A 12,640-nucleotide genomic window follows, 5' to 3' on the forward strand; every position below is an offset into this window, starting at 1 on the left:
TGTGCAGGTGAAAACTGTCCATCTCCCGTGTGTCACCCTTGTATTTTAGCATAAATAATAATCCCAGGTCCAGACAACCTGAGAAACATGTTCTCAGTTGATTGTAAAATGGATTTGAAATATGTGATGTGGAAAGCGAATAGGGACCTCTTGTCGGGAATTTTCGATTTTATGTTATATATATATTTGAATTTCTTATTAAATTCCGAATCAATTGGTGCAAGTTCCACGCATGTATGATTTTTTTTTGTTTAAGTTATAGGACTTTAAAATTTTGTTATGGAAAAGGGTCATTTTGAGAAAACCTGTTTTGAACATTTAAAATACGCATAAAAACGCTGTTTTTCGTATTTAAGAAACAATTTTGATACCAAAAAGAAAGCTTATAATGTCCTCTTTGAAAGAAATGAAATTTTTTTTCTTAATTCATGGTAGTTGTTTTATTGAAGCATGTCATAAAATCACATTTCAGAAAAGGGACCTCTTGGCAGCCCTATGTTATTTTGCCGTAAGATAAGTAAAGGTACCTCTTGTCGGGACCACAAAATTTGTGAGATATTTTGTTCTTCGTGAACTGAACTTTGTTGTAGTTCTCTAAATTTCCACTAGAATGCAGGACAATTCATTTTTTGGACTAAAATCTGTTTAAAAAGTGAATATTAGAAATGGGACCTCTTGTCGTTATGGGGAAATAACATTGAGCGACAAGAGGTACCTTTCTCAGACCGTGCAGAGGCTAACAAAATGATTAATTTCGACTTTTTTCATCTTCAATTCAAGATTTTAACCGATACTGTGATGTTCTATGTTAAATGAGGTATAATAATTGATAAAACCCTAAATTCGATATTTTGGACCTTAATTACTTATATCGGCCGCACTGAAAATTTTGCATCTCCGGCAAGAGGTCCCTTTTCGCTTTCCATATCACATATATAAATACCCCCGACGCAGCAAACCTGCATACTAAGCGAATTTCCATTTACCCGGCTTGATTTCTACTAAAATATTCCATATAAATTTTCAGATTTATTTCCTATTCAAATAACATTAATTTTAGTGAGTAGTTAGGTTTGTTGCTACGGGGAAGATGTTGAGGTGTGTTTTTTTCAATTTAAATATTGATAGCTTAGTATGAAATAAACCAAATTGCCAAATTTGATTAAAATATATCCATAAACAAGCAAACTAGAACAGTTTATTTATTCACCATAAGAATAACATGGGAATTTTAAATTTACAATTTTTTTAATTTTCTCCGTAGTCATTGAACATTCAAAAACACTTCAATATACTTAATTATTTGTTTTTTAAGCTCTTCAAAATGGTCTAGAGAGAAATTTAAAGTTTTTTGGGTCAAAAATTAGAAAAACCCATTTTTACCCCATAAACCCCCCATAAACCCCTGATCCCATGGTCCGATTATGCTGGTTCGCGAACTCATTCGAATAAATGTAGGTTTACACGTTTGTACCAAATTTCATCAAAATCGGATCAATTTTACTCGACTTATCGCGCTAACGGACACATATATTTATATATATATATATATAAATATATATATGTATATATATATATATATGAATTTGAACGGATGGTGTTTTTGGCCTCTGGGGACCTCAAAACGAAAAAGTAAATCGGTCCCGGGTCTAGGTCTTACCATGAGACCTACGGTAATAGCTTATTCCCTATAAGGGAAATTCGCTAAAATCATAAGAATAATCAACTCTTTTGGTGAAATGACAATAGCAGTTTTTCAGTATTTTTTAAAAACAACATTTTGTTTATTCCATCACAACACAATATTAGAAATTCATTTATTTTCAGACTGGTGCTGCTGGTGTTTTTATATTACCCCCCCCCCCCCCCCCCCATATTGAATAATGTTTTCACCACACTACGATATTTTTAGCTGTTTTACAAAGGTCATCATTTGACGTACGATGATTAATCATCTATAAAGAAAACCCCTCAATAGATATTTCCATATAAGTTTGCCAAAAGACTGTTTAATACTTAAAACAGTCATATGTTTTTCAATTGTTTTGTTAAAAACAGTAAATAGTTGAGTGTGTTTTTTTTTATGAATGAAATAAAGAAGATGGTTTTTGTTAATATTTATTTCGTCATTTCTTATGTTTAGTATTAAGTAATCGTCCGAGATATCAAATCAATTGAATCACGCACAGTGACGACTTCACATTGTGCCTACGACAAAACGATAATTGGAGGTTGAAAGCTACATATTGCTGTCCATGACAGCTGTTATCGTCATTTGGGGACTGACCAGGTTTTTGCGGCCCTAACGCCGAAAATCAGCTGTTCGCTTACCTATTTACTTATAAAACATTAATGTATACACAAGCTGTATCCATATGCATTGCAATAGACTTGTTTTACTATTACCGCTTCTTAGCATCTATTTATTATTATTTTTACTGATTCCTCTAAATATTTATTCAGATAACCTTAATGTCGCAGTTGTGTTGACTGTAAGTGTGCATATTTGTATAGGTATTTTCTAAATTTTGTATAGTGTGGGGAAAAACAGAATTCGTACAACGGGCCAAAAGGGTTTTGCTTTGCAACTCTTGATTGTTTTAAGTTCTCGATTTAGTTTCAAATTTAACAAGTCGGAAAAACCTCATTTTCGGCCCTAGGTAAGAAATACTGATGTTCATCATAATAATTTACATGTTACAGTTTCCAAAAAGCAACCTGAGGCTTATTTTGGATAAAGTCAGAGAAGGGCTACGTCCAACATACAAGCAGTTTGTTGCTCAGCACATGACTAGAAACAACCTACCTTTAATTTCTTATGTTGAATTCAGGTATGTGATATCAAAAAATTTTGTTGTGAAGTTTATATTTGGTATGGTATGGACGTATTTGTCCAAGTAAACCACCAGTTCTCTTGCTGATATAACTAATAAAAAGGTCAAAATATTCTTTAACTATTCCTTTGTAAATACAATGGCATTTTATCGATATATTCACAAAATTTACTGTACAGTATTGCATTTCTCATGTACGGTGTGTGAAGATGGAGGAACACATAACTGAGAAGTATGTCCCTTTAATAACTCAATTCTTACAAAAAACTAAACATTGTATTTGGTGTTTAATTTGAACCAATATTATGCCATTTTCCAGAGAGCAAGAGTAAGTGTAAGACTGAGAAGTGGGTATTAACAAGAAATCATAGGATTTTGTAACTGTTTCAGGGAAACAATAAAGGAGGTACTGAAGGATTCTATAACTGAGCACGAGATTATTACTCTTGCAAGACATTACATGGAAAATGATCAGAAACCTGATTTGTCATGTCAGGAAATACAGTAGGTGACATTTATAACTTTACAGTTGTTAGAATGATTTGCAGTGATTTGCAATACACAAATAAAATAGTTTCGAACACGTTTTAAAACTTTGAAGCCTTTTAGCCAAAATAACTAATTTACACAGTTACACATCAAAATCTAGTAGGCCTAGTAGAGCAATTGAAATAAATTTCTTAGGTCAGACAATGCATTGTCGAAATACTGTACATTCAATATATAATTGTATTATATTTTTGAAGTTTTACAACAACAAAAGTTTGCTGGTATATTTACTATCAGCAACTTTTTACATTGTTTTTTAAAACTAGTTTATGTGCTATCCATTCTTTTTTTGCTCTTTTAAATTAATGGATTATTTATAGGACTGAAAGGAAGACTTTATTTATCCCCAATAAGAATAACATGGAAACTTTAGATTTAAAGTCATGTTTTATTTTATCCGTAATTATTAGGAAAACAGCGCTTAATTTATTATTTGTTTTTTAAGCTCCACAAAATGATTTGTAAATAAATAGTAAACCTTTATGTTTTGGGAGTCGAAAATGGGAAAACCCAATTTTTTACCCCATAAAACCCTGTTCCATTTTTTGAAATGGTCTAGGTCTTACCATGAAACCTACAGTAATTTTTGACTTAGGCTTTATGACTTTTAGTCCTGCTTGCGATCAAGCAATAAAAAAGAAAGTAAAATTGTGCTTCATGAAAGGATCTTACTAAATAACTTGTAAAGATTAACATGTAGCTTTGAAACCTGTGCAAATATTAACGAAAACTAAAAAAACCCACCAGTTGTGACTGGAACTGGAACTCAATGATAAAAAAAGCAGTTTCAGCGAAATTTTAAATAACTTCTTAATCATAGCATAATATGTGTTACTAATTTACGGAGAGTAAATTTCAATGTGTCTAGGAACACTTGAAATATATATTTACACTTATACTAATTTAACAAGACGGTAAATATATAAGCATATAAATGATAAGTCCAAATTTACTTGTTCATTAATTAGCTTATTTCTATTTTAAAATTTTTCCTTATAAATAATCAATATTCTTCAAAATATTAAACTTAAAAACAACAGAAATGAGGTAGTCCAAAACCTTAAACAAAACTGTCACATTTTATAACAGGGTTTGTTATGAATAGTTACTGTTCATATATTTTTAACTAGCATATTTTACAAAACCTGCTTTGGTTACCTAAATTTTCAGCATCATAATTTGTTTTCTTACCCAACAGCAAATTATGGGTACATACAAGTCTAAAGTGAAACTATAGATACAGTATTTCTATTTCATTATCTATCTATTTACCATAATCTATATAAATAAAATTAGAGTTTTGTCTGTACATTGCTTAGAATAATGAACTTTTTGGTTATTTTTACATTTCATAGGTCAGAGAAACCGAATCAAACCTTATCTCAATTTCTGTCTGTCTGTCTGTCTGTCTGTCTGTCTGTCTATCTGTCATTCTCTTGGTAACGCTAAAATACGCACTTTATTACAACTACTCCTCAATAACTATAGCACTGTCCCGCCTGAAACTTATTTTCCAAATACTATACATATATGAGATGGTTTTAGACGTATTTCATCGAATATGAGACAGTTAGATATTTAACAGTAAACCCTTGAAAATCAAGTTTTTGTCGATTTTTGACGTGGAATTTCTGGAAGCCCATGTTAACCTTATGAGAAATGAAATTATTGAATCTTAACAGCTGTTTCAATTAAACAAGTTGGTTCTGTTCTGTGATGTTCAATAGCATTAAAGTTACAAGGATTACCAACAGGGTGCAGCACTAGCACTATTATTTCTTTTACATTTATGACAACAGCTAATTTGCAACCTGGAGGCGAGTGAGCGTAGCGAACGAGCTAACCTGAAGGCAAGTGAGCGTAGCGAACGAGCTAACCTGAAGGAAAGTGAGCGCAGCGAACGAGCTCCAACATACAGGTGAGTGAGCGTAGCGAACGAACTTCAACCAGGACGTGATTGAGCCATGCAAACGAGATCAGATAGTAAAAATAAAAGTAAGCCTACCGTTATAGGATCGACCGGCAGACACAGAGGTAATTTAACCTTTTATTGATTGTCATACCGATCCGGAACAACAAAAAACAACATAAAATGAAGCTATGTATAATAGTTTGGCCAGCATATCTTAAAATATGCAAACCAACTGCTGTTCGTTATATAAGAAGGTTTCAACTGAATATTATAAGATCCCCGTGCGTAGAACGGGTACACAGCTAGTATATATATAAAGGCAAAAGTACCCATGAACTTTTGAGAAAACTACAAGTCACATCCCCATAAACCATATACTTAAAATGTTCCTCATGACGAGAAACCTTGCGCAATATTATCCATTTTTTCATAAATTGCCCTTTAAGGTCTTAGTTGCTTTCCAAAGGGAACTTTCCATATACTCAATGTTAAAAATACCTCAGCTGTTCTTATTTGTATGTTATTCTTTCAATTATTTATTACCTTATTAAAATCTGGTGTGATTATTTGTTTGTAATGCTGTATTCTGTTTTGTTTATTTCATCTTAACTTAACCAATCAATAGTTTTTAGCGAATTTCCCTATAGGGAAGTAGCTATTACCGTAGGTGGCACGGTAAGACCTAGACCCGGGACCGATTTACTTTTTCATTTTCAGGGTTGGTACGGTCAGGGAAAACCTGGAAAACCTGGAAATGTCAGGGAATTTTGTTGGTCTGGAAAAGTCAGGGAAAAGTCAGGGAATTTTGGAAAAAATCTGGAATTTCTCTTGAAAGACTACATTTTTTACAGATATGCTACATTTTGCATCTAGGTCTCAATACTTGGTCAAAAACATCGAAGTTTGACGAAAACATCGATGTAACAAAAACATCTGGAACCTACCATCGTTATAAAAAACATCGAACATCGACAGACATTCTATCATCACCCTCTGATTACTGGCTTAATTGAACGCACCGAGCTCCCAGTGTTTCTACACAACCAAAAGAATATAATCCCGGTCACTTGGTTAAGAAATCCCGTTTAATCCCTTAAGATTTTTGATGTTAAATTCTGAGTGTTGAATTGGACATATTTCGTTTAAATAGTTGTTTTAACATTGCTATTATATTTTGTTAAGGTAATTTTTTCGATTGGGGTTAGTTTTTCACTAAAATAAAAGCATAGTAAATAAAAACGGACGTCATAGCCAAAACTCCTGTTTTATCCCACATCCCCTTCAAATCCCGCTCATGCTCTAAAAATCCTGTTTTCGGGATCTTATCTTATCTTATCTGACAGGGGCAGGTCTTTAAGAGACCTTTAAGCACTTCATCCGAAATCGAATTATTTGGGGTGCGCAATAATTGCTTTCTTGTTGACCTACAAGTTAAGGCGCCCAATGAATGCCTGTAGCTTCCCAATTAGTTCATCCTCAGGAAGGTATCTACCTCTAGCCATATTTCCAAGAGTTATCGATCTAGCGTCAAAGAGCTCGTTACAATCAAAGAGTAAGTGATCAGCTGTCTCTTCTGACCTATCACAGTACCTACAGATCGGTTCACCATCATATAAGCCCATCCGTTGTAGATGTTTCCTGAATCTTCCATGACCAGTTATCAGTTCAACAATTAATTTAATTCTTCGTCTGTCTAGTCTCAAGAGGTCACAGGCAACCTTTTTAGAAGGCCTAAACAGAGTAAGCTGGCTGACCCTAAGAAGGGGAACATCGACCCAGCGTTTGCGATGCTTTTCCTTGGCCCATGACGCAATCGCAGAACATGCACTGTTTCGTGAGATGCCACAGAAGGGTTGTGGGCCTATCATTGAAGTCGCAGAGGCAGTATTTGCCAATCTGTCTGCAGCTTCATTTCCTTTAATGCCTGAGTGTCCTGGCACCCAGCAAAGCGTAAGGTCATTTCTCCTACCCAACTCAGACACAGAAGCAAAACAATCCCACACGAGCCTGGAGTTGAATTCGTAAGAGTTTAATGCTTTTAAGGTCGCTTGACTATCAGTATAGATATTGATTGTTTTGTCTCTGATATCTTTGTTAAGATGTTCTTGAGCACAAACTAGAATGGCAGTGACCTCCGCTTGAAAGACAGTTGGGTACACCCCCATTGGAAGACAAATGCCAGTGCCTCCATTCATCCAATGCACACCTGCTCCAGTGCCCCCATTTTTGATCTTAGAAACATCAGTATAGCATTCTAAATCACCTGTGGGTATGGGTCCTTTTCCGCCAGACCAATCCTTCCTATCTGGTATTAGTACTTTGAAAGGCTTTCCAAAGGAGTATTTTTTGGACATGTGATCTGAAGGCAAGTGCAATTCATCATTATGTACCACCTGAACAATTTTGGAGTGCCCTTTATTGTTTCCTGAGGTTATCCATAAGTATTCGCATCTAAGGCGTTGGGCTGTTTTACTTGCTACCACCTTGATGTAAATGTCGATAGGTAGCATATCAAGCAGACAGTCAAGAGCCGCTCCAGGACAGCTGCTTACTGCCCCAGTTATCATTATAAGAGCAAGCCTCTGAACTCCTGCTAAAGCTTTGACAGCTATAGTAGATTCCATCTTTGGCCACCACACAAGCGAACCATATGTAAGGGCGGGTCGAACAACAGATACATACAGCCAGTGCATAAAAGTTTAGGCTGTAACCCCCATGTGCCACTTACCATCCGCCTGCATGCCATAAGGGACCATTTGCCACGCTCAGTGACTTTTTGAAGATGTGGTCCCCAGTGAAGTGATCTGTCCAAAATTACACAAAGATACTTCACCTGATTCTGCAGCTCTAAAACAGTGCCCTGCAGTCTTAGTGGGCCGATCCCATCCAGTTTCCTCCTTCTTGTGAAGGGTACTATTACAACTTTCCTGGGATTTATAGAGAGCCCATCTTCCTGGTACCAACGGTCCACTACCCTTAAAGCTCTATTCATAAGGTCAGTTATGGTTCCGTGGAACTTTCCAACCACAAGGATTGCAACATCATCAGCATAACCTAAGGCGAAAACCCCACTTTTGTTGAGTGTCCTTATAAGGTCGTCTGCTACCAAATTCCAAAGGAGAGGAGAGAGAACCCCCCCCCCCCCTGAGGGCATCCTCGAGTAGTTCTTGCCTCGATCGTGTCATTATGGAGTGAGAGCCTAACCTTCCTACTGTGAAGCAAGGATTCAATCCATCTACATATTATACCGTGAAAAACTCTTCCTCTCACCGCATTAAGAATTGCTGGAGTACCAGTATTATCAAAAGCACCTTGAATATCGAGAAAGGCACCCAGGGCCACTTCACTGCTCTCTAGAGCTTTCTCAATCTTGCTTACAAGTTGGTGCAACACAGTCTCGCATGATCTTCCTGAGACATACGCATGCTGATTATTATGAAAAGGATGTGTCCTAAGAGCTGTATCCATCATATATCTTGAGACCAACTTTTCTAGGATCTTAAGGAAGAAAGAAGATAGAGAAATGGGTCTAAATGACTTAGGATCAGTGTAACTATCCCTTCCTGGTTTAGGAATAAATGCGATACGTGAATTACACCACCCTAAGGGAATGTGTCCTAAGGCTAAGCTGGCTCTGAAAAGTTTTCGGGATAAGTTAATAATCCCACGTATGGAAACACTGCTAGTACCGGGATGCGCGGAAGGATAGGCCTACATTCATCGTTTCAATTTCAATACGATACTGAATACAATTCCTCATTGAATTTATAAAAAGAGAAAAGAATTTATTTATAAAAATAAATACATCTGCCTTAAAAAATAAGGTTGCCAATGACACAGAAAAAATTATACAAGATAAAATTGTATAAGACTGATTAATTTTGATGTTTGCCATATAGATGATTTCTCATTATGCTCAATGAACCTCTTAATGTTTCATGAGTAATAATTTTCAAAAAGGATCTGTCCAAATCATATTGTTTCCAAAAGTTCACAAAAAATTTTGATAATGTTCCTCTTGAACCAATAAACAATCCAATCACCTCAACTTTCCAAATTTTAAAATTTTGCTTGAAATATTCAAAGGTAGGATCATATTTTTTTTTCTTTTCTTCATTTACTTCGTTAGGTTGATTTATGTTTATTTCAAATCGAATTGTTGAATCGAGAATTATGCCTTTGTTAGTTTCTCTTTCTATCAATAAAATATTTACTCTTCTGGTGCTTCCTTTAGAAGAAAGACAGTGTACTTCTTCTTGCACTTCTCATGTGTTATACCTTTTTCGGAAGGCATTTGCTATGATACTTCTTATTTTGTGATGCCTAGTGATTCTTAGAAGTTCACCAAACGGACAGAAGCCAAGGGCATGTGCAAGGGTTTCAATCTCACCACAGGCATGCCTGCAGCGGTTATTGCCCTGACTTCTGCTGTGGAGAACACGCACTGGCACCACATTTGCAATCATTTTTATACTGTCTTTCCACTCAGATTCTGACAAGCCTTCTTTATTAATAATACTTTTATTTCCCGGAGTATAGTCTTTGAAAAGTTCAACACCTTTACCCTTTCAATACTGATTCAACCTTTAATAAACTAAAAAAAACTGCACTTGTAGGAGTTTATAAAAAAAATTTTATCCTGTTAGTTGAAACATTTAATAGTTTAGTTTGGTATTACTTTTTGTCTCCGGTACAAGCATGGTAGTTATTTTTCCTATATCACATGTTTCTTCCGATATAAGCCGATGATATCGCAAGCAAAATATCGATATATATATCAGTATCAGAAGCACCGTATCGTCTATCTGCTAGTGTCAAGTCAAGGCCAAGTAGAACATAAAGTGTGAGGTTAAGTTAGTTGGTACTCTTTAATTTTCCAGATTCCAGATGTTTAATTCTTTTCTTATTGGTTTTATGAGTAAACTATTTAGGCCTACATTTTTTCTAATAATTCTCGATTCTGACTATTCGATATTTTGACTGATATTATACTTGACTGATATTAGACTGATATTATACTTTTTCCTGGAAAAAGTATAATATCAGTCTGGAAAACCTGGAAAAGTCAGGGAATTTCATTTTCCAAAATCAGTACCAACCCTGATTTTGATGTCCCCAGAGGCCAAAAACACTATTCGTTCAAATTTTTATATATGTATATATATATATAGACATATATATATATATATACGTCCGTGAACGCGAACTTGAGTAATTTTTGTCCGATTTTGATGAAATTTGGTTTAAAGGTGTAAAGCGGGATAAACTTGAATGAGTTCGCGAACCAGCACGATCGGACCATGGGAACGGGGCTTTACGGGGGGTTTTATAGGGTAAAAATTGGTTTTTCTCACTTTTGACCCTCAAAACACAAAATTTCCCAATTTCTCTTTAGACCTTTTTAAAGAGCTTAAAAAAACAAATAATTTAGTATATAAAAGTATTTTTGTTCGATTATTAGTAACGGAGAAAATTAAAAAAATTGTAAATTTAAAATTCCCATTTTTTAATTCAAATGTTGTAGTTTGCTTGTTTATGAATATATTTTGATCAAACTTGGCAAATTTATTTATTTTGTACTTAGCTATCAATATTTTACTCAAAAACACACTTTATTAGTTTCCTTGTAGCCGCAAACCTAGGTACTCGTTAAACCTAATGTTATTAAAATATATTTAACTGAAAATCAATTCAGACAAATGGAAATTCGCTTAGTCGGCAGGTTTGCTGCGGCGGGGGTATTTATAATACTTTGAAATCAAATGGGTTGAAGCCCGTGGGTAACAGCTAGTCTATATATAAAGCCAAAAGTACCCATGAACTTTTGAGAAAACTACAAGTCACACTCCCATAAACCATATACTTAAAATGTTCGTCATGACGAGAAACCTTGCGCAAAATTATCCATTATTTCATAAATTGCCCTATGAGGTCGTAATTGCTTTCCAAAGGGAACTTTCCATTTACCTAATGTTAAAAATACCTCAGCTGTTATTATTTGTTTGTATTAACATTACTGTATTCTGTTATGTTTATTTCAGCTTAAAACTTAACCAATCAATAGTTTTATTAATACTTCTATAGTAAAACGGGGTGGAGCCCATGGGTAACAGCTAGTTTTTATAAACACATGTCCATACAACTTTAACAATTTCAGGAGTATTGCACAGAATGAGTTAAAGAAGTTTCTTTTTAACTCATTTGATCGGCTGGAAGAGTCATTCCATTATAGAGATGTGAACAAAACAGGATATGTAACCAAAGACACAGCCTACGCTATCATAAGAGGAGCCAACCTGCCTTTAGCAAGAGACTTTGTCTATATATTGCTGGACAGGTAGTATATGGTTTTATTTTTATTTTATTCAAACAATACCATATCTGTAATCCTTCACTCATATTCGGGTTAAAATACGCACCTAGGTGGCATCCCCACTCAATTGATAATGATGTCTCAAATATTTAAGAGGAATCATTGACTATCTTTTTAAAATGAAGATTTGTTTCTTTTACCAATAAATAACCAGTATAATCCCAGTATAATATAGCTATTCCTTTTTCTCGCCCTTAAGCAATACAACTAATTACATTTCATCAAATATTATATTGTTCAAATATTTCCTTTTTACAAATTTTTCATAAACATACTAATTATAAATGTATAAATTCAGTACTGTGATTACTGTGAATATGTTTCAGGGAGGAATTCCACAGATAAACTGTTTGGTTAATCATACTCCTTCCTTGGCTCTTCTTTTGCCAAGTTCATTTATTTGGTTACAATTAAAATATCAACATCAACTTATCAACTATATATAACTACTAGCAGAGTACCCGTCCTTCGGGGTTGGCGTATAAGTATAAAATTCTTATTGCAGTTATACTTGGCTTTGCGTTTGCAATGGTAGAGGACACGGTTTAAGAAAATTTGGTTCTTTTAATTTACGGTATGCTATTATAGCCATAATGTTCTACCATTTCACCTAAACAATAAAAAAAAGTATTTAATGTCTCATGTATATCACAACTTTTTGTTGCTAGTGGTTCAAATAAGCTGTTGTCATAAATGCAAAAAAATAATAGTTCTGCACCCTGTTGGTAACCCTTATAACCTTTTAATGCTATTTAATATCACTAGTGCACCTGTTACTTGAATTCAAGCAATTGAAAAGTATTAAAGGCGTTATTTCAAAATTAATAAACAGTCTTAATTTCCGATGACTTAAAAGAGTCAACTCAAAGATATATGTAATCAATCACTCTACTCCAGTTATCGAAACTGAAAACGAACGCTCTTGTGTGTATCATGTGTTTACTATAAACAGCTGTTTTTAGTGTGCAATTG

At 34.5% G+C, this 12,640-nt stretch overlaps 1 protein-coding gene across 1 annotated transcript in view; it reads left to right on the top strand.

The window, feature by feature from the left end:
- The window catches only part of LOC128983768 (EF-hand domain-containing family member C2-like), a 38,422-nt gene that overhangs the window by 20,866 nt on the left and 4,916 nt on the right, over positions 1 to 12,640 (top strand). The window contains exons 10-12 of the mRNA XM_054403131.1: positions 2,704 to 2,831; positions 3,225 to 3,338; positions 11,453 to 11,632. Coding sequence (XP_054259106.1) covers positions 2,704 to 2,831; positions 3,225 to 3,338; positions 11,453 to 11,632 — 422 coding nt within the window. The remainder of the gene's footprint in view (positions 1 to 2,703; positions 2,832 to 3,224; positions 3,339 to 11,452; positions 11,633 to 12,640) is intronic.

The sequence above is a fragment of the Macrosteles quadrilineatus genome, unplaced genomic scaffold (genome assembly GCF_028750875.1).
Source record: "Macrosteles quadrilineatus isolate MER2022 unplaced genomic scaffold, UCM_ALF_1.0 Scaffold_1__1_contigs__length_201487025, whole genome shotgun sequence".
Classification (NCBI taxonomy): Eukaryota; Metazoa; Arthropoda; class Insecta; order Hemiptera; family Cicadellidae; genus Macrosteles; species Macrosteles quadrilineatus.